At 47.2% G+C, this 24,392-nt stretch overlaps 1 protein-coding gene, 1 non-coding gene and 1 pseudogene across 3 annotated transcripts in view; 2 read left to right on the top strand and 1 right to left on the bottom strand.

Moving 5' to 3' along the window:
* Positions 1 to 23,600, bottom strand: part of SP1 (Sp1 transcription factor) — a 30,747-nt gene extending 7,147 nt beyond the window's left edge. The window contains exons 1-4 of one of the 2 annotated variants that reach the window (XM_039472410.2): positions 23,481 to 23,600; positions 21,650 to 21,807; positions 19,838 to 21,350; positions 2,751 to 2,919 (exon numbers count right to left, since the gene is read on the bottom strand). In XM_039472410.2, coding sequence (XP_039328344.1) covers positions 2,751 to 2,919; positions 19,838 to 21,350; positions 21,650 to 21,807; positions 23,481 to 23,487 — 1,847 coding nt within the window. In that variant the 5' untranslated portion in view covers positions 23,488 to 23,600. The remainder of the gene's footprint in view (positions 1 to 2,750; positions 2,920 to 19,837; positions 21,351 to 21,649; positions 21,808 to 23,480) is intronic. The other variant, XM_074402683.1, reaches the window with a different exon arrangement.
* Positions 1,801 to 2,744, top strand: LOC141585121 (uncharacterized; annotated as a pseudogene).
* On the top strand, positions 10,056 to 10,162 carry LOC120365109 (U6 spliceosomal RNA). The gene has a single exon (XR_005580128.1). It is a non-coding gene; the product is annotated as a U6 spliceosomal RNA (small nuclear RNA).
* Positions 23,601 to 24,392: the final 792 nt, after the last annotated feature.

Raw genomic sequence — 24,392 nt, 5'->3', positions numbered from 1 at the left:
GTGTGTGCCTGTAATCCCAGCTACTGGGGAGGCTGAGACAGGAGAATTGCCTGAACCCAGGAGGCGGAGGTTGCAGTGAGCCGAGATCGCGCCCATTGCACTCCAGCCTGGGTAACAAGTGTGAAACTCTGTCAAAAAAAAACCAAAAAAAAACAAAACTCCATCTCTACTAAAAATATCAAAGTTAGCTGAGCGTGGCAGCACGCACCTGTAGTCCCAGCTACTCAGGAGTCTGAGGCAAGAGAATCACTTGAACCCAGGGGTGGAGGTTGCACTGAGCCAAGATCACCCCGCCACTGTACTCCAGCTTGGTGAGACTCCGTCTAAAAAAAAAAAAGGGCCAGGCGCAGTGGCTCACGCCTGTAATCCCAGCACTTCGGGAGGCCAAGGAGGGTGGATCACGAGGTCAGGAGTTTGAGACCAGCCTGGCCAAAATGTTGAAACCCCGTCTCTACTAAAAATACAAAAATTAGCTGGGCGCGGTGGCACACGCCTGTAATCCCAGCTACTCAGGAGGCTGAGGCAGGAGAATCGCTTGAACCTGGGAGGTGGAGGTTGCAGTGAGCCGAAATCGTGCCATTGCACTCCAGCCTGGGTGACATAGTGAGACTCTGTCTAAAAAAAAAAAAAAAAAAAATGCTGGATGCAGTGGCTCACACCATTTTGGGAGGCCAAGGTGGAAGGATCACCTGAGTCAGGAGTTCGAGACAAGCCTGACCAACATGCTAAAACCCTATAATTAGCTGGGCGTGGTGGCACAAGCCTGTGATCCCTGCTGCTTGGGAGACTGAGGCAGGAGAATTGCTTGCACCCAGGAGATAGAGGTTGCAGTGAGCCAAGATCACGCCATTGCACTCCAGCCTGGGCAACAAGAGTGAAACTCTGTCTCTAAAAAAAATGTTTTTTTGACCAGGCAAGGTGGCTCATGCCTGTAGTCCCAGCACTTCGGGAGGTCGAGCTGGGCAACTCCCAAGGTCAGGAGATTGAGACCATCCTGGCTAACATGGTGAAACCCCATCTCTACTAAAAATACAAAACATTAGCTGCACGTGGTAGCACGAGCCTATAGTCTCAGCTACTTGGGAGGCTGAGGCAGGAGAATCACTTGAACTTGCAGTGGAGGCTGCAGTGAGCCAAGATTGCACCACTGCACTCCAGCATGGAAAACAAAGCAAGACTCCGTCTCAAAAAAAAAAAAAAAAAAAAATTTCATTTCCTCTTTTTATTGCCAGTAAAATATTCCCACTAAAATCTGTAGAAAGGCCGGGTGCAGTTGCTCACATCTGTAATTGCAGCACTTTGAGAGGCCGAGGCAGGCAGATCACCTGAGGTCAGGAGATCAAGACAATCCTGGCCAACATGGTGAAACCCCATCTGTCCTAAAAATATAAAAATTAGCCAGGTGTGGTGGCACATGTCTGTAGTCCCAGCTACTCAGGAGGCTGAGGCAGGAGAATTGCCTGAACATGGGAGGCAGAGGTTGCAGTGAGCCAAGATCATGCCACTGTACTCACACTTGGGCAACAAAGCAGGACTTCGTTTTTAAAAAAAAAAAAATTGTAGAGATGGGCTATCACTTTGTTGGTCAGGCTGGTCTCAAACTCCTGGGTTCAAGTAATCCTTCTATCACGGCCTCCCAAAGTGCCACGATTATAGGCATGAGCCATTGCACCTAGCTCTGAGTATCAAATCCTAAAAAAAATTAACTTGATCTGCCTGCCTTGGCCTCCAAAGTGCTTGGATTACAGGCGTGAGCCACCATGCCCGGCCAATTTTTCTTTATATTTTATTTATTTATTTATTTATTTATTTATTTATTTATTTTTTTGAGATGGAGTTTCGCTCTTGTTACCCAGGCTGGAGTGCAATGGCGCGATCTCGGCTCACCGCAACCTCCGCCTCCTGGGCTCAGGCAATTCTCCTGCCTCAGCCTCCTGAGTAGCTGGGATTACAGGCACGCGCCACCACGCCCAGCTAGTTTTTTTGTATTTTTAGTAGAGACGGGGTTTCACATGTTGACCAGGATGGTCTCGATCTCTCAACCTCGTGATCCACCCGCCTCGGCCTCCCAAAGTGCTGGGATTACAGGCTTGAGCCACCGCGCCTGGCTATTTATTTATTTTTTTTTGAGACGGAGTTTCGCTCTTGTTACCCAGGCTGGAGTGCAATGGCGCGATCTCGGCTCACCGCAACCTCCGCCTCCTGGGTTCAGGCAATTCTCCTGCCCCAGCCTCCTGAGTAGCTGGGATTACAGGCACGCACCACCATGCCCAGCTAATTTTTTGTATTTTTAGTAGAGACGGGGTTTCACCATGTTGACCAGGATGGTCTCGATCTCTCGACCTTGTGATCCACCCGCCTCGGCCTCCCAAAGTGCTGGGATTACAGGCTTGAGCCACCGCGCCCGGCCGTATTTATTTATTTTTGAGACAGAGTTTCGCTCTTGTTACCCAGGCTGGAGTGCAATGGCGCAATCTCGGCTCACCGCAACCTCCGCCTCCTGGGTTCAGGCAATTCTCCTGCCTCAGCCTCCTTAGTAGCTGGGATTACAGGCACACACCACCATGCCCAAGCTAATTTTTTGTGTTTTTAGTAAAGACGGGGTTTCAACATATTGACCAGGATGGTCTCGATCTCTTGACCTCGTGATCCACCCGCCTCGGCCTCCCAAAGTGCTGGGATTACAGGCTTGAGCCACCGTGCCCAGCCTTTTTCTTTATATTTTTAAGAAACTGGCTGGGTCAACTCACCTTCCTTCACTGTCTTTACAGTAGGGGCAGGTGCATGCTTCCCGCCGGGTCCTCCGACCAGCTTGGGGTTGGGCATCTGGACTGTTTTCTCCTTCCTCTCCACCTGCTGTGTCATCATGTATTCCATCACCACCAGTCCCATGGAGACCAAGCTGAGCTCCATGATCACCTGAAATTGAGAAAAGGGTCAACATGTGACGTGTGCAGGTTATCATAGGCATCTCAGCAATACCCTACATTCACAGCATCATTTCTTTTGAACTGACATCCCAGATTCACAGTACCACAAGTTTTGAAGCTTTTTTATGTTTAGCCATTCCATTCAATCACACCTGAAGACTCAATGAAATCTCAAGAATCATCATTGAAAATACCAAGAGCCGGCCAGGCTCATGCCTGAAATCCCAGCACTTTGGGAGGCCGAGGCAGCCAGATCACCTGAGGTCGGGAGTTCGAGACCAGCCTGACCAACATGGAGAAACCCCATCTCTACTAAAAATACAAAACTAACTGGGTGTGGTGGCGTATGCCTGTAATCCCAGCTACTTGGAAGGCTGAGGCAGGAGAATGGCTTGAACCCGGGAAGCAGAGGTTGCAGTGAGCCAAGATGGTACCACCAAACAAACTCCAGCCTAGGCAACAAGAGCAAAACTCCGTCCCCCGTCCAACCTCCAAAAAGAAAAGAAAATACCAAGAGCCAATAAATATGTAAAAATCTGATCAAATCTCACTCATAATTTTTTTTTTTTTTTTTTTTTTTTTTGAGACGGAGTTTTCGCTCTTGTTACCCACGCTGGAGTGCAATGGCGCGATCTCAGCTCACCGCAACCTCCGCCTCCTGGGTTCAGGCAATTCTCCTGCCTCAGCCTCCTGAGTAGCTGGGATTACAGGCACACGCCACCATGCCCAGCTGATTTTTTGTATTTTTTTAGTGGAGACGGGGTTTCACCATGTTGACCAGGATGGTCTCGATCTCTTGACCTCGTGATCCACCCGCCTCGGCCTCCCAAAGTGCTGGGAATACAGGCTTGAGCCACCGCGCCCGGCCCTCACTCATAATTTTTAAAATGCAACTCCACTTATAATACATTTGTAAGTTTTCATTCATCAGATTACCAAAAGTTCAAACTCTAATATACAGCATTGGTAAGGGTACAGGGAAACAGACATTTATTTCCTTCCTTCCTTCCCTCCTTATTTGTCTCTTGTTTTTTATTTTTTATTTTTTATTTTTTGAGACAGTCTCTCTCTGTCTGGAGTGCAGTGGTGCGATCTCGGCTCACTGCAACCTCTGCCTCCTTGGTTCAAGTGATTATCCTGCCTCAGCCTCCCGAGTAGCTGGGACTATAGGCATGCGCCACCATGCCCAGCTAATTTTTCTTTTCTTTCTTTTTTTGGTAGAGATGGGGTTTCACCATGTTGGTCAGGCTGTTCTTGAACTTCTGACCTCAAGAGCAAAAGGTGATCCACCTGCCTCGGCCTCCCAAAGCACTGGCATTACAGATATGAGCCGCCGCGCCTCATCAGAAACAGGCATTTTCATACACAGATGGTGATAAATTAGTATAACCTTTCTGAAGGCCAATTTGAAAATATTAAAAATTTAAATGTGGCCGGGCGCGGTGGCTCAAGCCTGTAATCCCAGCACTTTGAGAGGCCGAGACGGGTGGATCACAAAGTCGAGAGATCGAGACCATCCTGGTCAACATGGTGAAACCCCGTCTCTACCAAAAATACAAAAAATTAGCTGGGCATGGTGGCGTGTGCCTGTAATCCCAGCTACTCGGGAGGCTGAGGCAGGAGAATTGCCTGAACCCAGGAGGCGGAGGTTGCGGTGAGCCGAGATCGCGCCATTGCACTCCAGCCTGGGTAACGAGAGAGAAACTCAGTCTCAAAAAAAAAAAAAAAAAAAAAAAAAAATTTAAATGTACATCTACTTTGAACCAGCAATGTCCATATATTTATATATGGCTCTGCTTATAACCTACTTTGAACCAGCAATGTTAATATATTTACATATGGTTCTGCCTATAACCTCAGCACTTTGGGAGGTTGAGGCAAGAGAACTGCTTGAGGTTAGGAGTTCAAGACCAGCCTGGGCAACACAGAAACACTCTGTCTATAAAAAAAAAAAAAATAGCCAGGCGCGGTGGCTCACGCCTGTAATCCCAGCACTTTGGGTGGCCGAGGCGGGTGGATCACAAGGTCAAGAGATTGAGACCATCCTGGTCAACATGGTGAGACCCCGTCTCTACTAAAAATACAAAAAATTAGCTGGGCATGGGGGCACGTGCCTGTAATCCCAGGTACTCAGGAGGCTGAGGCAGGAGAATTGCCTGAACCCAGGAGGCGGAGGTTGCAGTGAGCCAAGACCGTGCCATTGCACTCCAGCCTGGGTAACAAGAGCAAAACTCCGTCTCAAAAAAAAAAAAAAAAAATAGTAATAATAATAATAGGCCAAGCATGGTAGCTCACGCCTGTAATCCCAGCACTCTGGGAGGCCAAGGTGGTTGGATCAACCGAGGTCAGGAGTTCAATACCAGCCTGGCCAACATGGTAAAACCGTCTCTACTAAAAAAATAAATAAAAATAAATAAAAATAAAATCAGCTGGGCATGGTGGCACACACCTGTAATCCCAGCTACTCGCAAGGCTGAGACAGGAGAACTGCTTGAACCTGGGAGGCAGAGGTTGCAATGAGCTGAGATTGTGCTACTGTACTCCAGCCTGGGTGACAGAGCAAGATTTCATTGCCTAGCCGGGCGCGGTGGCTCAAGCCTGTAATCCCAGCACTTTGGGAGGCTGAGGCGGGCGGATCACGAGGTCGAGAGATCGAGACCATCCTGGTCAACATGGTGAAACCCCGTCTCTACTAAAAATACAAAAAACATTAGCTGGGCATGGTGGTGCATGCATGTAATCCCAGCTACTCAGGAGGCTGAGGCAGGAGAATTGCTTGAACCCAGGAGGCGGAGGTTGCGGTGAGCCGAGATCGTGCCATTGCACTCCAGCCTGGGTAACAAGAGCGAAACTCCGTCTCAAAAAAAAAAAAAAAAAAAAAGATTTCATTGCCAAAATAATAATAATTATTATTAGCTGGGCATGGTGGCAGGTGCCTATGGTCTCAGCTACTCAGGAGGCTAAGGTGGGAGGAGGACTGCTTAAGCCAAAGTGTTTAAGGCTGCAGTGAGCTATGATCACATCACTGCACTCCAGCCCGGTCAACAGAACAAGATTCCAATCCAAAAAAATAAATAAATAATTTATGCTAAAATTTTTTAGACTCTCATCATCACTCAGTTGGTCACATCTGACATTTTCAAACACAGCTCTAGGCCACTGGTAAAACATAGTATCTTTTTTTTTTTTTTTTTTTTTTTTTTTTTTGAGACGGAGTTTCACTGTTGTTACCCAGGCTGGAGTGCAATGGCGCGATCTCGGCTCACCGCAACCTCCGCCTCCTGGGTTCAGGCAATTCTCCTGTCTCAGCCTCCTGAGTAGCTGGGATTACAGGCATGCGCCACCATGCTCAGCTAATTTTTTTGTATTTTTCGTAGAGACGGGGTTTCACCATGTTGACCAGGATGGTCTCGATCTCTTGACCTCGTGATCCACCTGCCTCGGCCTCCCAAAGTGCTGGGATTACAGGCTTGAGCCACCGCGCCCGGCTAACATATGGTTTTTATACAAGAAAAATAAAGTGAATTAACACTGCGGAGGAAAAAAAAAAAAAAGTCAGAGCTGGGTGCAGTGGGTCACGCCTGTAATCCCAGCCCTTTGGGAGGCTGAGGCGGGTAGATCACCTGAAGTTGGGAATTCGAGACCACCCTGACCAACATGGAGAAACCTAGTCTCTAAAACAAAAAAGTCAGACCAGGCAAGATGTCTCACATCTGTAATCCTAGCACTTTGGGAGGCCGACGCCGGTGGATCACCTGAGGTCAGGAGTTCAAGACCAACCAAGCAAACACAGTGAAACCCCATTTCTCTTAAAGATGGCCAACATGGTGAAACCCCGTCTGTACTAAAAATACAAACATTAGCCAGGCGTGGTGGCAGGTACTTGGAGTCCCAGCTACTCAAGAGTCTGAGGCAGGAGAAAGAATCACTTCAACCTGGAAGATGGAGAGGTTGCAGTGAGCCTAGATTGTGCCACTGCACTCCAGCCTGGGCAACAGTGCGAGGCTCTGTCTCTCTGTCTCAAAAAAAAGAAATTTGATGATTTGGAAAATTTCCAAACACAGTTTTCAGAGTTACGGGCTTTTTATCTTCTTTAAGGCAAATTATCTACATAAAATGTATTTTTTTAAAATTAGTGCAAGAAACAGTCAAAGAGTTCTAAGCAGAGTACTTTCAGAAATTATACGGCCAGTAGTCATAAGAAATATTGGGCCAGCAGGGTGCCTGTAATCCCAGAACTTTGGGAGGCCAAGGTGGGTAGATCGCAAGGTTCGGAGTTCAAGACCAGCCTGACCAACACGGTGAAATCCTGTCTCTACTAAAAATACAAAAATTAGCTGGGTGTGGTGGCATGTGCCTGTAATCCCAGCTACTCAGGAGGCTGAGGCAGGAGAATTGCTTGAATCCAGGAGGGAGAGGTTTCAGTGAGCCAAGATCATGCCACTGCACTCCAACCTGGGCAACAGAATGAGATTCACTCTAAAAAAAAAAAAAAAAGAAAAAGAAAGAAAGAAATACTGAGCCCTATCCGGGCACAGCAGCTCACACCTGTAATCCTAGCACTTTAAGAGGCCAAGGTAGGTGGATTACTTGAGGTCAGGGGTTCGAAACCAGCATGGCCAACATGGTAAAATCTCATCTCTACTAAAAATGCAAAAAAGTAGTTAGGTGTGGTGGTGGATGCTTATAATCCCAGCTACTTGGGAGGCTGAGACAGGAGAATCGCTTGAACTGGAGATACAGAGGTTGCAGTAAGGCAGAGAGCCAAGATCATGCCACTGCACTCCAGCCTGGGTGACAGAGCAAGACTATGTCTCAAAAAAAAAAGAAAAGAAAAGAAAAAGGGGCCAGGTGAGGTGGCTCATACCTGTATACCTGTAATCCCAACACTTTGGGAGGCCGAGGCAGGCAGATCATAAGGTCAAGAGATGGAGACCATCTGGCCAACGTGGTGAAATCCCATCTCAACTAAAAATACAAAAATTCGCCGGGTGTGGTGGCATTCGCCTGTAGTCCCGGCTACTCGGGAGGCTGAGGCAAGAGAATCACTTGAACCTGGGAGGCAGAGGTTGCACTGAGCTGAGATAGTGCCATTGCACTCCAGCCTGGGCAACAGAGTGAGACTGTCTCATAAAAATAAATAAATAAATACTGGGCCCTTTATCATCTTTTAAAAAGTTGTTAAATCATTATCTCCTAAAAGTACATTGGGATATATAAATGCATATATACACGCATATGCATATTTTTTTTAAGTCAGAAATGGTGGGTAGGGGAATAGGAAGGCATTGAAGGGAATTTCCAGCATAATATGAAAAACAACAGATGGGCAGGTGGGCAACAATTATGAAGATACAGTTTGCTCTAACAATGTCTCAAGCATACCAAGGAAAAAACAAGGAACAGTCAGGAAAACAGATCACATCTCCCTAATTAAAAAAAAAACAGGGGGTGGGGCTAACCCCTCTAAACACCAGATATGACACGGTTGACCTCTATTTCAAAGACTAAATATCAGCCAGGTGTAGCAGCTCACACCTGTAATCCCAGCACTTTGGGAGACCAAGGCGGGTGAATCACCTGCATGCCTGGGCAACAAGAGGGAAACTGTCTCAAAAAAAAAAAAAAGAAAAAATTAGCTGTGGTGGCTTGTGCCTGTAATCCCAGATACTTGGGAGTCTGAGGTGGGAGGATCACTTGAGCCCAGGAGATAAAGGCTGCACTGAGCAGCCTGGGCAACAGAGTGAGAACCTGTCACCAAAATAAATAAATAATCAACAAAATAGACAGGCACGGGGCGGGGGTGGGGGTGCTCACACCTGTATTCCTAGCACTTTAGGAGGACAAGGTGGGCGAATCACCTAAGTCAGGGAGACCAGCCTGGCCAATGTGGTGAAACTCAGTCTCTACTAAAAATATTTTAAAATTCGGCCAGGTGCAGTGGCTCACACCTGTAATCCCAGCACTTTGGGAGGTTGAGTCAGGTGGATCACCTGAGGTCAGGAGTTTGAGAACAACCTGACCAACATGGTGAAAACCTGTCTCTACTAAAAATACAAAATTAGGGGCCGGGCGCGGTGGCTCAAGCCTGTAATCCCAGCACTTTGGGAGACCGAGGCGGGTGGATCACGAGGTCGAGAGATCGAGACCATCCTGGTCAACATGGTGAAACCCCGTCTCTACTAAAAATACAAAAAATTAGCTGGGCATGGTGGCACGTGCCTGTAATCCCAGCTACTCAGGAGGCTGAGGCGGGAGAATTGCTTGAACCCAGGAGGCGGAGGTTGCAGTGAGCCGAGATCGCGCCATTGCACTCCAGCCTGGGTAACAAGAGTGAAACTCCGTCTCAAAAAAAAAAAAAAAAAAAAAATACAAAATTAGCCTGGGCATGGTGGTACATGCCTATAATCCCAGCTACTTGGTTGGCTGCGGCAGGAGAATCGCTTGAATCCAAAAGGTGGAAGCTGCAGTTAGCCAAGATCGAGCCACTGCACTCCAGCCTGGGCAACGAGAGTGAAACCCCATCTCAAAAAAAAAAAAAAAAAAAAATTAGCTGGGCCTGTACTTGGGAAGCTGAGGCAAGAGAATCACCTAAACTAGGGGTGGAGGTTGCAGTGAGCAGAGATCATGCCACTGCACTCCAGCCTGTGTGACAAGAACAAAACTCCATCTCGAGTGGAGGGAAAGGCCAGGCAAGGTGGCTCATATCTGTAATCCCAGCAGTTTGGGAGGCTGAGGTGGGCAGATCACCTGAGATCAGGAGTTAAAGACCAACCTGGCTAACATGGCAAAATCCTGTCCCTACTAAAAGTACAAATATTAGCCAGGCATGGTAGTGGGTACCTGTAATCCCAGCTACTCAGGAAGCTGAGGCAGAAGAACTTGAACCTGGGAGGCAGAGGTTGCAGTGAGCCAAGATCATGCCACTGCATTCCAACAAGAGTGAGACTCTGTCTCCAAAAAAAAAAAAAAAAACTCCTCCTTCAAAGTAGTTAAATTATTTATTTTGTATAAAGGTGAGGAAGAGGATTCACAATAAGTTAAGATATGCACATCCAAACTTGTCAAACAAGTAACACTGCCCAATTTCCACAAGACATTCAGAGTCCAAAAAACATTGGAACAGTGCTCGCTTCGGCAGCACATATACTAAAATTGGAACGATACACAGAAGATTAGCATGGCCCCTGCGCAAGGATGACACGAAAATTTGTGAAGCGTTCCATATTTTTGGAGGGGGTGTGGAGAAATAGGAACACTTTTACGCTGTTGGTGGGAGTGTAAATTAGTTCAACCATTGTGGAAGACAGTATGGCGATTCCTCAATGACCTCAAAATAGAAATCCCATTTGACCTAGCAATCCCATTACTGGGTATATATCCAAAGGATTATAAATCATTCTACTATAAGGACACATGTACACGAATGTTCACTGCAGCACTGTTTACAACAGCAAAGACCTGGAACCAACCCAAATGCCCATCGATGATAGACTGGACAGGGAAAATGTGGTACATATACACCATGGAATATTACGCAGCCATCAAAAACGATGAGTTTGTGTCCTTTGTAGGGACATGGATGAACCTGGAAACCATCATTCTCAGCAAACTGACACAAGACTAGAAAATCAAATACTGCATTTTCTCACTCATAGGAGGGTGTTGAACAATGAGAACACATGGACACGGGGAGGGGAGCACTACACACTGGGGTCCGTTGGGGGGAAATGGGGAAGGGACGGGGGGATGGGGAGGTGGGGAGAGATAGCATGGTGAGAAATGACAGATATAGCTGAGGGGAAGGAAGGCAGCAAATCACACTGCCATGTGTGTACCTATGCAACAATCTTGCATGTTCTTCACATGTACCCCAAATCCTAAAATGCAATTAAAAAAAAAAAAAGTTCTGGGATTATTTAAAAAAAAAAAAAACCACACTGGAACAAAAGAACAAATCCAAATTACAGCACAGATTTGAAACGAACTCAAAGATATACTTAAAAACATTCTACAGAAACATGTTTCAGGACAGCCATAAAAAAGAATGAAGTCATACCTTTTGCATCCATGTCTGGATGCAGCTGGAAGCCATTATCCTAAGTGAATAAACGCAGGAACAGAAAACAAAATACCGCATGTTCTCACTCATAAGTGGGAGCTAAACACTGGGTACTCATGGACGTAAAGATGGCAACAATAGACACTGGGGACTACAAGATAGGGGAGGGTAAGGGGCAAGGGTGGAAAAACTAACTGCTGGGTACTATGCTCACGACCTGGGTATCAAGATCATTTGTATCCCAAACCTCAGGATTATGTAACAAAGGTGAATCTAAAATCTAGCACAGTATTAACAATATAGTCATATCACAGTGTGAGCAAATATATTTTAAAGTAATCCTTCAGCATACCAGACCCTGTATACTGCTAAATGTTAAAGAAAAGAACACTACTGTAACACTTTCTGTGAAAAATATGAAAAATAATGTGCTTGTTTTCCAATTAAATAGCAAAATGAAAAAAACTACCATCCACTAATGTTGACAGACACCCAATAAGTAACTTAAAAAGCATTATGTAATAAAGCTTTTCTACAGATGTTCACCTTACATTTTAAAACATTTTCAAAGTGGGTAAACAACAACTAGAAACAAGTAATGAGCAGAACTAAATTACTAGTTGCATGTTTACATGCTACTTTACAAAATGAAACAAAGGGAAAGGAAGATAGAACAGATACAAAACTTTTCTGAAACAGAAGGCACTCTTGTACTCTTGTTATTTAATTAAGAACTAAAATGGCCACATTACACAAGGCAACGTGATTTAACAATGATGTCATTTACAGAAAGCCACTGGAATGAATAAATAGGAGCAACTGAAAGGGTCTGAAACTGTCTTCTCATATGCCACTGATTTTCAAATCAATCAAAGCACTCAGATTTCAAATGACATCTTTCCTACTTAAATGAAAATAACCCTTTAAAAAAGTACAAAACATCCTAAAAAACAAGTATATACCTTTCTGTGCTGATGGCTCTAGAAAATAAACTTTTTAAATTAAAAAGAGAAACAAGTATAATACTAGGTAAAGACAAAAGACGCAGAAACATGATATTGTATTTGATAACAGATCTTAAAATAGAAAATTCTCTCATATGACATTTTGCACGAAAATTATAACTGCTAAGACATTTAAATCATCTAAACTTACTTTTCATTAATGTCCAATTGTACTAGTCTAAAACACAACTTTTAAACAAATTAGATCTCAGCAATCTGACCTCAAGTTTAGTGACACCCTTGGCAAACCAAACCTGGTATCACATTCAACTTAACTTCTAAGAAGACATTTTCCTGACCCCAATAAAACCCAGCAGATGTGAAATTTTTATTTTTAGTATCTGAAATTTGGTTCGTGAGTGAATTATATCCATCAAGGAAATATGTTCTATTCTTCTGCCAAAGCCTAGCCCTACACTCTTTATTAGACAGAACTCACAAGAAATCATCCAAATTCAATCTTTAAAAGCCAGCTCCCCGTCAACTTGGGGCAAGAGTTTCAATATATCTGAGGCTTTAAATGAAAAACAAAATAAAATAAAGAAATGAAAGAAAATGAAAGAAAAAGGTGCTGATAAAGAGGAAGGGGTATCAATTAGAAAAAAAAAAGCTCACGCTTATAATTCCAGCCCTTTGGGAGGCCAGGAGATCAAGACCATCTTGGCCAACATAATGAAAATACAAAAATTAGCTGGGTGTGGTGGCGTGTGCCTGTAATCCCAGCTACTCAGGAGGCTGAGGCAGGAGAATGGCTTGAACCAGGGAGTCGGAGGTGGCAGTGAGCTGAAATTGCACCACTGCACTCCTCCTCTAGCGACAGAGCTAGACTCCATTTCAAAAAAAAAAAATCTATCGATGACTTTAAAAAAAACTAAGAGTTCATAGACAATTTCATAGTCTGGACATTAAACTCAGTTTACTGGTGGTCCCTCCTCACTACCACCCACAAGGGGCAGAGCCATGAAAAACATAGGAACACAAAGATGGCTGGTTTAGGCTACGTGTGGTGGCTCATGCCTGTATTCTTACCACTTTGGGAGGCCACGGCAGGCAAATCACTTGAGGCCAGGAGTTCAAGACCATCCTGGCCAACATGGTGAAATCCCCATCTCTACTGAAAATACAAAAATGAGCTAGGTATGGTGGCAAGCACCTGTAATTCCAGCTATTTGAGAGGCTGAAGCAGGAGAATTGCTTGGATCCCATTGACAGAGGTTGCAGTGAGTTGAGATAGTGCCACTGCACTCCAGCCTGGGCGACAAGAGAAAAACTATCTCAAAAAAAAAAAAAAAAATTATTTTGGCGGGGTGAGGTGGCTCACGCCTATAATCCCAGCACTTTGGGAGGCCCAGGCAGGCGAATCACCTGAGGTCAGGAGTTCTAGACCAGCCTGGCCAACATGGCAAAACCCTATCTCTAGTAAAAATACAAAAATTAGCCAGGTATAGTCATGGGTGCCTGTAATTCCAGCTACTTGGGAGGCTGAGGCAGAAGAATCACTTGGACCTGGGAGGTGGAGGTTGCAGTGAGCCAAGATTGTGCCATTGCACTCCAACCTGGGCAAGAAGAGTGAAACTCCATCTCAAAATAATAATAATAATAATAAATGTAAACAAACTAAGTGAACACCAAGGAAGCTGCAGTCTCCCACAATCATGTAATATATCTCATTTTGTACATTGATATATACATGTATCATACAACATGCTTTCATATCTAATGTTCTTTCTACATCATACCACCAAGAAGTTGAACATATTGCAAAAAGGTTATATTTTACAGCAAAATAACTATCAGAGAAGGGTGGTAAAATGAGATAACTTTTTTTTTTTTTCTTTCTTTTTTTTTTTTTTGAGACGGAGTTTCGCTCTTGTTACCCAGGCTGGAGTGCAATGGCGCGATCTCGGCTCACCGCAACCTCCGCCTCCTGGGTTCAGGCAATTCTCCTGCCTCAGCCTCCTAAGTAGCTGGGATTACAGGCACGCGCCACCATGCCCAGCTGATTTTTGTATTTTTAGTAGAGACGGGGTTTCACCATGTGGACCAGGATGGTCTCGATCTCTTGACCCTGTGATCCACCCGCCTCGGCCTCCCAAAGTGGAGATAAGTTTTTTTTTTTTTTTTTGAGACAGAGTTTTGCTCATTGCCCAAGCCTGGAGTGCAATGGCGCATTCTCGGCTCACTGTTGCCTCCACCTCCCAGGTTCAAGCTATTCTCCTGCCTCAGCCTCTCAAGTAGCTGGGATTACAGGCATTCGCCAACATGCTCAGCTAACTTTTTGTAATTTTAGTAGAGTCGGGGTTTCACTATGTTGGCCAGGATGGTCTTGATCTCTTGACCTCATGATCCACCTGCCTTGGCCTCCCAAAGTACTGGGATTACAGGTGTGAGCCTTTTTTTTTTTTTTTTTTTTTTGTCCCAGACAGGGACTCATGCTATTGCCCTGGCTGGAGTGCTACGGCATTATCACAGCTCACTGCATCTTCAGCCTCCTGGTTTCAGGCGATCCTCCCACCTCAGTCTCCCAAGTAGCTAGGACTACAGGCATGTGATACCATGCCCAGCTAATTTTTGTATTTTTTTGTTTAGAGACAGCGGATCCCTATGTTGCCCAGGCTGATCTTGAACTCCTGGGCTCAAGTGATCTGCCTGCCTTTACCTCCCAAAGCTCTGCATTAAAGGTGTGAGCCACCACGCCTGGCTAAAACAAGATACTTTGTTGCAGAAGGCAAAAACTGAAAAGCACTAAGCTTCCAGGAAATAATTTTATTATCTTTCATTAAGGAAAAAGATCAATTAAAGAGGAAAAATGCTGTACAATTATTACTAGCCAGAAAGAAGGAAACCTGGATTTTCAAAAACCCCTATTAATGAAGCAATCTCTCACAAAACAGCTTGTCAATGCCTCATTCTCTCATTAGTGAATGTTAAGCTCCTATTACCTTATAGAAACACATGCATTTTCTTCAGCTCAGAGACCATCAGTAACAACTAGGTAGCCCTGGCAGACTTCCCCAGAGCATGATTTAGCAATGAGATGCCTCACAACTGTTCTCTAGAGCCTAAGTTATAAGCCTTTTAGAAAACGCAAGGATCCGGCCGGGCACGGTGGCTCAAGTCTGTAATCCCAGCACTTTGGGAGGCCAAGGCGGGTGGATCATGAGGTCAAGAGATCGAGACCATCCTGGTCAACATGGTGAAACCCCCGTCTCTACTAAAAATACAAAAAATTAGTTGGGCATGGTGGCGCGTGCCTGTAATCCCAGCTATTCAGGAGGCTGAGGCAGGAGAATTGCCTGAACCCAGGAGGCAGAAGTTGCGATGCGCCAAGATCGCACCATTGCACTCCAGCCTGGGTAACAGGAGCGAAACTCTGTCTCAAAAAAAAAAAGAAAGAAAGAAAGAAAACGCAAGGATCCAAATTATTAAAAGGACTAATCCAAGCCAGGTGCGGTGACTCAAGCCTGTAATCCCAGCACTTTGGGAGGCTGAGGCGGGTGGATCACAAGGTCGAGAAATCGAGACCATCCTGGTCAACATGGTGAAACCCCGTCTCTACTAAAAATACAAAAAATCAGCTGGGCGTGGTGGCGCGTGCCTGTAATTTCAGCTACTCAGGAGGCTGAGGCAGGAGAATTGCCTGAGCCCAGGAGGCGGAGGTTGCGGTGAGCCGAGATCGTGCCATTGCACTCCAGCCTGAGTAAGAAGAGCGAAACTCTGTCTCAAAAAAAAAGGACTAATCCACAGTCTGCTCTGAAGAAGAGCAAAACTGGGTACTTCAATCAAAGAGCAAATAAACAAACTGATGGGCCGGGCGAGGTGGCTCACGTCTGTAATCCCAACAGTTTGGGAGACTGAGACGGGCGGATCATGAGGTCAGGCGTTTGAGACCGGCTTGACCAATGTGGTGAAACCCCGTCTCTACTAAAAATACAAAAATTAGCTGGGCATGGTGGTGCACACCTGTAGTCCCAGCTACTCAGGAGGCTGAGGCAGGAGAATTGCCTAAACCCGGGAGGCGGAGGTTGTGGTGAGCCGAGATTGCGCCATTGCACTCCAGCCTGGGTAACAAGAGCGAAACTCTGTCTCAAAAAAAAAAAAAAAAAAAAAAAAGAGGCCGGGCGGGGTGGCTCAAGCCTGTAATCCCAGCACTTTGGGAGGCCGAGGCGGGTGGATCACGAGGTCAAGAGATCGAGACCATCCTGGTCAATATGGTGAAACCCCGTCTCTACTAAAAATACAAAAAATAGCTGGGCGTGGTGGCGCGTGCCTGTAATCCCAGCTACTCAGGAGGCTGAGGCAGGAGAATTGCCTGAACCCAGGAGGCGGAGGTTGCGGTGAGCCGAGATCGCGCCATTGCACTCCAGCCTGGGTAACAAGAGCGAAACTCTGTCTCAAAAAACAAAACAAAACAAAACAAAACAAAACAAAAAAAACAAAAACTGTATATGTATCTTTTTATTGTGCTTTACTAAAGATTAGCTCCATACAGTGGAACTTAAAATTATACAGTCTGGCCAAGGCAGGCAGATCACTTGAGGTTGGGAGTTCGAGACCAGCCTGGTCAACACAATGAAACCCCATCTCTACTAAAAATACAAAAATTAGCTGGGTGTGGTGGCACGCACCTGTAATCCCGGCTACTTGGGAGGCTGAGGCAGAAGACTCACTGGAACAAGGAGGGGGAGGCTGCAGTGAGCAGAGATTGCACCACTGCACTCCAGCCTGGGCAACAGAGCAAGACCCCATCTCAAAAAAGGAAAAAAAAAAAAAAAAAAAAAAAGATATGGTCTACATAGAACTGTTTCCTGTTTTAAATTTCAAATAAACCAATAATGAAACATTAGTTTAAAATGAAAGACACTGAACATCATGGTCAACCAATTCAATATTCTTCCCAGATTTTTATTCCCTTTGATGCTCTCCTCATTCTTTTTTTTTTTTTTGAGACGCAGTTTTTGCTCTTGTTACCCATGCTGGAGTGCAGTGGCATGATCTCGGCTCACCGCAACCTCCGCCTCCTGGGTTCAAGCAATTCTGCCTCAGCCTCCCGAGTAGCTGGGACTACAGGCATGCGTCACCATGCCCAGATAATTTTTGTATTTTTAGTAGAGACGGGGTTTCACCATGTTGACCAGGATGGTCTGGATCTCTTGACCTTGTGATCCACCCGTCTCGGCCTCCCAAAGTGCTGGGATTATAGGCATGAGCCACCCCACCCGGCCTGCTCTCCTCATTCTTAACTCTTCTCAATCCTGCCTCCTCCACTCCATTCCAGTCCCTAACTTACCTCATTCCCTTTCCTTCTCCTTCCTTCCTAACCATACATAGTATTTTCAAAGCAGTCTAGAAACTTATTCTCTATCTAGGAAGTATCAGAATCACCTAGGACACTCATTTGTTAGTGTGAAGGGAAGCAATGAGATTTTGTTTTTAAAATAACTAGGAGCTGGCGGGCGGGAGCTCATGCCTGTAATCCCAGCACTTTTGGGAGGCCAAGGCGGGTGGATCACAAGATCAGGAGTTCAAGACCCACCTGACCAACATGGTGAAACCCCGTCTCTACTTACTCCAGCCTGGTTAGCCGGGCATGGTGGCACATACCTGTAATCCCAGGTACTTGGGCGGCTGAGGCAGGAGAATCATTTGAACCCAGGAGGCGGAGGCTGCGGTAACCCAACAGTGCACCCAACAGCCTGGGTGACAGAGTGAGACTCTGTCTCAAAAAAAAAAAAAAAAAAATTTAGCAGGGCATGGTGGTGGCCTTGGTAATCCCAGCTACTAGGGAGGCTAAGGCAGAGAACTGCTTAAACCCTGGAGGTGGAGGTTGCAGTGAGCAGAGATCAAACCACTGCATTCCAGCCTGGGCAACAGAGCAAGACTCCAAAGATAAACAAAAAAGATAAGTAGGAGTCAAAAAAATTAAACCCTGATTAACCAGCATGCTCAGAGTGTGAGATATTCTGGTTAATATTAACCGGGCAACTTATTTTGTTGAAAAATCATTCCTGAATCCGTTACATCGTTTTCCCTTCAATTAGGAGTTACAGTTCACAAGTAATATCTGATGATTTAATCTGTGTTCTACAAACAGGTCAAGTTCATAATCAAATTTTATTAATTTTATTTATTTAGAGATGGGGTCTCACTGTGTCACTCAGGCTGGGGTGGAGTGGCGGATATCGGCTTACTGGGTTCAAGCGATTCTCCTGCCTCAGCCTCCCAAGTAGCTGGGATTACAGGTGCCCACCACTACATCTGGCTAATTTTTGTATTTTTAGTAGAGACGGGGTTTCATCATGTTGGCCAGGCTGGTCTCAAATTTCTTGACTTCATGATCCACCTGCCTGGGCCTCTCAAAGTGCTGGGATTACAGGCGTGAGCCACCATGCCTAGACTATTTTTATTTTTTGAGACAAGGTCTTGCTTTGTTGACCAGGCTGGAGTGCAGTGACACAACCTCAGCCCACTGCAACCTCTGCCTCCCAGGTTCAAGCAATTCTTGGCCTCAGACTCCCATATAGCTAGGACTATAGGTGCGTGCCACCATGCCTGGCTAATTTTTTCTATTTTTAGTGGAGAAGGGGTTTCACCAGGTTGGCCAAGCTAATCTTGAACTCCTGACCTCAGGTGATCCGCTGTCCTCTGCCTCCCAAAGTACTGGGATTACAGGCGTGAGCCACCACACCCAGCTGCCAGTCTAATTTTTGTGGTTTTTTTTTTTTAACAGTCTTGCTTTGTCGCCCAGGCTAGAGTACAGTGGCACAATCTTGGCTCACTGCAACCTCCGGAGTAGCCTCAGCCTCCAGAGCAGCTGGGACTATATGCATGTGCCATACCTGGCCAATTTTTGTATTTTTGTTGGAGACGGGGGTTTCACCATGTTGCTCAGGCTGGTCTCGAACTGAACTCAAGCCACCCACCTATCTTCTCAAAGTGCTTGAATTACAGGTGTGAGCCACCACGCCCCACCCATAATCAATTTTTATCCTATCAGGAGTTGGCCCACAGGCCAAAGAAGGCCTTAGAGCTAAGAATGGTTTTACATTTTTATTTATCTATTTTTTTTCTGAGACAGAGTTCTGCTCTTGTTTACCAGGCTGGAGTGGGACGGCAGGATCTAGGCTCACTACAACCTCCCCACCCCGCCCCCTGTCGGTTTTACGTTTTTAAAGGGGTGCGGAGGCCGGGCTTGGTGGCTCACACTTGTAATCCCAGCCCTTTGGGAGGCTGAGGCAGGCAGATCATTTGGTCAGGAGTTCAAGACCAGCCTGGCCAACAGGGTGAAACCTGGTCTCTAGCAAAAAATACAAAAAATTAGTCAGGCATAGTGGCGGGTGCCTATAATCCCAGCTACTCAGGAGGCTAAGGCAGGAGATTTGCTTGAACCTCGGGAGATGGAGGTTGTAGTCAGCCGAGATCGAGTCACTGCACTCCAGCCTGGGTGACAGAGTGAGACTGTCGCCAAAAAAAAAAAAAGGTGTGTGTGGGGGCGGGGGGAGAAAATGTGACATGTGGGCCACAATGCCTAAAATATTACTATCTTGCCCTTTACAGAAAAAGTTTGTCAACCCTTATTTTGCAGCACCAAAAACAGCGAGTAGTACACAGACTCCAGAGTATTGCTCAGAAGTGCTCCTTTCTCATCAAACTGGAGAAGTTTCCTTTACTTCAGTTCCAAATTACTTTATAACAGAATCTGTATTTCTAATTTATTTGCCTAAATGACTAGCTCTCAAGAAAGTGTTATCTCAAAAGGCTCTATTCCCTTCTTTAAACTTAAGTTTCAGCTAAGATGCTAGGGTTACTTTCCAACAAATGCAAAAGATTGGAAATCTTACCTGGGGCATTTGCTATAGCCAACGGCAAGCTTTGAATCGGGTGCACGTGGATTCCTGAAGTACCCAATGCACTGAGGTTAATGGTCTGGAGGCCTGGCATGGAGGAGAGTTGAGCAGCATTCACAGTGACTGTGCCGGCAGGAATGGAAGCAGCTGAGGCAATGGGTGTGAGAGTGGTGTTGCTGCTGCTGGTCTGCCCCAAGGAAACACCCTGCATTGGGGCTAAGGTGATTGTCTGAGCTTGTGGGTTCTGAACTTGGAGGTTCTGCAGCTGCAGAGTCTGCCAACTGACCTGTCCATTGGGCCCCACTGTCGGTGCCCGGATGATAATGGGACCAGAGTTTGGAACAGCCTGAAGCTGGAGGTTCTGGAGGGTTTCCTGTGAGATAGCTTGAGTTGTAAAGGTCTGCCCTGATAATGGTGCAGCTTGGAGGGCCTGGAGGGCCTGTCCCCCTTGAACTAACTGAGGCTGGATAAGAATTTGTTGCTGCTGTGTCTGCTGGTTTTGCTCTCCTTCTTTTTGCTGACCTGCTTGCAGTGAGCCTCCAGATGTCTGGTTTTGCTGGATGTTCAGAGCATCAGACCCCTGCAGCCCACTGACCCTCTGGGGTGTCTGGCCTTGAGAGTTGGTCCCTGATGATCCACTGGGAGCAAAGTTCATAATTCCCATGTTGCTGGTGGTAGTAGTAGTTGAGTAGCTATTGGCATTGGTGAAAAAGGAGCTGGAACTGGCTTGTGATGACACCAAGCTGGCAGAACTGATGGTAGTCCCTGAGGTGACAGGCTGTGAGCCACTCTCCTGGGACCCAGAGCTGCTGATCGTGACTGCCTGAGAGCTGGGAGTCAAGGTAGCTGCAGAAACGCTGTTGACAGGTAGCAAGGTGATGTTCCCATTCAGGGCCACTGGTACATTGGTCACATACTGAGTCTGTCCTGAGAGTACATTATTAGCTAGGCCTTGGAGGGGGACAGCCTGCTGGAGTAGGTTTGGCATAGCAGCAATAATGTTGCCTCCACTTCCTCGATTTGTGATAATCTGTTGGTTTGCACCTGGTATGATCTGTATTTGACCAGAACCATCCTGCTGCACTTGGGTCCCAGTGGTAGCAAATTGCAGCTGCTGCCCATCAACGGTCTGGAACTGTGGGATTACTTGATATTGAATGTTAGGCATCACTCCAGGTAGTCCTGTCAGAACTTGCTGGTTCTGTAAGTTGGGAGTGGCAGCCACAACATACTGCCCACCAGAGACTGTGCGATTCTTAGACGATTCATTGCCATTGCTGCCATTGGTACTGTTGCCACTCTGTTCCTTTGAGGTAGGGGTAGCCCCAGAGGAGGAAGAGATGATCTGCCAGCCATTGGCACCCTGTGAAAGTTGTGTGGCTGTGAGGTCAAGCTCACCTGTTCCCCCTGACTGACTTGGGCCCTGGGAGTTGTTGCTGTTCTCATTGGGTGACTCAATTCTGCTGCAAGTTGCTGCCAGCAGAGCCAAAGGGGATGGCTGGGACTCCTGGCCGAAAATAAGGGAGAGGAAAGGAGTTAGTGACACCCAGCTGCCAGCCTAGGGGGCAGTATACAACAAATAAACAGCAACGTAGTGCAGACAAGGAGCAAAAAACAGAAACAAAAAGCTGACCTATCTGTATTGCTGAAACTCCTGTCTTTGGGGATCTCCAATCTCTGTGCTTACTTCCTTACATATAAAATGATTTAGTCCCTCCCTAAACAGCTTTCTGTGAAGAGTAAGGCAACTATCTAAGGATATTTACATCCTCTCAACACCTTCCCCACTCTGTGATGATCACTTACCTGCCCTCCTCCTCCTCCACTGCTGCTGCTACTGCCTGTGCTGCTGCTGCGAGCCTGTGAAAAGGCACCACCACCATTACCATTGCCCCCATTATTGCCACCAACTCCTTTCTCAATCTTCACCACAGCTGTCATTTCATCCATGGAGTGATCTTGGTCTGAAAGAATTAAAAAACGAGCAACTTAAACTTGAGGGAAGAAAAGAAGCGAAGTAAGAAGGATAAAAGGAGTCTATGATGAAACAGCAATGACTAACAGGAAGGCGAAAGGCGCCAGTATAAAGAAAATGGATTAGAGGACAGAGGGGAGCTGCAGGGCACACAAGACATGAAATAAGCTCAATGGTGCCAAAAGTGGGCCTCGATTCTCCCTTGCACAAAATTAAACTAAGAAAACATTCAAAAAGTGTTTTGGGGATAGGAAACGTGAAGAACGGTGGGCATGTTGAAAGAGTTTCAAGCCGGGCGCAGTGGCTCAAGCCTGTAATCCCAGCACTTTGGGAGGCCGAGGCGGGTGGATCACGAGGTCGAGAGATCGAGACCATCCTGGTCAACATGGTGAAACCCCGTCTCTACTAAAAATACAAAAAACTAGCTGGGCATGGTGGCGCGTGCCTGTAATCCCAGCTACTCAGGAGGCTGAGGCAGGAGAATTGCCTGAGCCCAGGAGGTGGAGGTTGCGGTGAGCCGAGATCACGCCATTGCACTCCAGCCTGGGTAACAAGGGCGAAACTCCGTCTCAAAAAAAAAAAAAAAAAAAAAAAAAGCAAGAAAGAGTTTCAAACTGAGAAAAAGTATCCTGGGGGAAACAAAAGAAAAGAACAGGTAAGGCAAAAAACATGTGGGTGGATGGAAAGCTTGCTAAAATTAAGGTTAAACGAGATGGAGAGGCCGGGCACAACGGCTCGCGCCTGTAATCCCAGCACTTTGGGAGGCCGAGGCAGGCAGATCACCTGAGGTCGAGAGTTCAAGACCAGCCTGACCAACATGGAGAACCCCTGTCTCTACTAAATATACAAATTAGCCGGGCGTGGTGGTGCATGCCTGTAACCTCAGCTACTCCGGAGGCTGAGGCAGGAGAATCACTTGAACCTGGGAGGCTGAGGTTGCAGTGAGCCCTGATCGCGCCATTGCACTCCAGCCTGGGAAACAAGAGCGAAACTCCATCTCCAAAAAAAAAAAAAAAGAGATGGAGAAAGAAAAATCCAAGTGTGAAAAGTAACAAGAGGAGAAGGGAAAGGGAGAAAAAAGAAGTAAAAAGTGCGAGTAGGAAAGCATTTGTGAATACTGATAAGGGACTACAGGGGTCTACGGGTTAGTAATCAGGAGGTTTCGGGGCGGAGGGCGGGCCCTGAGGGAAAGGGCGGTTTCGGGGTGAGGGGCGTGGAAAGGGCGGGACGGTGGAGGGGGAAGGGAAATCTACGGAAAGTGGGGGGAGGAGGGCCTTGGAGCAGGGGCGGACCAGGCAAGCGGTTGGCCCGGGCGGGGCCTTCACTGCTCGGGCCGCCCCCGCGGCTCCAGCCCCCGGCGGGAGGAGCCTCAGGCTGGCGGCCGAATAGTGGGGGTTAAGGCCCGTCCCCCGTGGCCGGGGCGGGCAGGGGGCGGGCGAGGCCACGCTGCCCCCTCCCCCGGGGCGGGCGGCCCATCCCCCTCCTCCTCGGAGGCCCCGTCACTGCCCCGTCTCCCTCCCTTCCCTCCGCCCCGGGCGGGACCTAGGCCGCCGCCGCCGCCTCCCGCCCGCCCCCCCTCACGGCGGGGATCGCCCGGTCGGCCCTCGCGCGCGCCCCCTCATTCCCCTCCCACCCCTAAGCTTGGAGTGGACTCATCCTTACCGCTCATGGTGGCAGCTGAGGGACAAGCTCAAGGGGGTCCTGTTCGGGGGGGTTGGGGGGGGCCGGGAAAAACGCGGACGCTGACGAGGCAAGCGAACCCGGACCGGACAGGGAGGGGGGGGGTAAGGAGGAGGGAGCAGCGCGCCACAAGCCCAACCTAGGCTCCGCCCCTTCGCTGCTGCCCCGCCCAATGAGGGAGGGGGAAAGGAGGGACTTGCAGAAGAAAGACTGTGAGATAATCCAATGGCAAGAAAAGCTTGCTCTCTAAGGCGTATATGACTAAGTTGCGTGCCCGGTGTCCTCCCAAAAAGACCGCCCTCTCAGTGTTAAAAGCCAATGAAGGATGCAGGAAGTGAAGATGGGCGGGAACTGAAAGTGATTGGCTTGAAAAAAAACCAGTCAACCGGCAGGCGGGCTCCCTAAGACGTAGGGATAGGGAAAACTTTGATAGGAATGACAGAACAACGGCCAACCAGAATCCGGGATGTTCTTGGGCAAAATCCTAGTGGGAGGAGCGGTAAGAAGTAGGCAGGAAGCTGATTAAAACCAATCAGAAGTCAGGCGGGCAGCCAGGGAAGTTATCATTGGATTAAGACCGAAAAGAGACAGGAAAGGACGCATATTGACGTGAACTAAAAGCCAATTAAACGCCGAATTCGCTCTAAGGGCGGAAACTTGGAGTGGGCAGAGGAGAATTGGCGGCTCCCTCAGTTATTCAATCCAATGGGGGGACGAAGTAAGCCTGGCACCGCCTCCCAGTTGGCCAATGGGAGTTACGGGAGCCACCCATCATGAGGGAGGGAAGAGGGCTGTGCCAAGAGGAGACCGTCGCCATATTGGCCCTCTTCGGGGGATGTCGTTGCAGTTATTTAGTGGGACGCTTTAGCGGAGCCCTGCAGCTCAACAGGTGTT

Source organism: Saimiri boliviensis, chromosome 7 (assembly GCF_048565385.1).
Source record: "Saimiri boliviensis isolate mSaiBol1 chromosome 7, mSaiBol1.pri, whole genome shotgun sequence".
In the NCBI taxonomy this organism is placed as follows: Eukaryota; Metazoa; Chordata; class Mammalia; order Primates; family Cebidae; genus Saimiri; species Saimiri boliviensis.
This window is presented reverse-complemented; position numbering and strand designations above follow the sequence as displayed.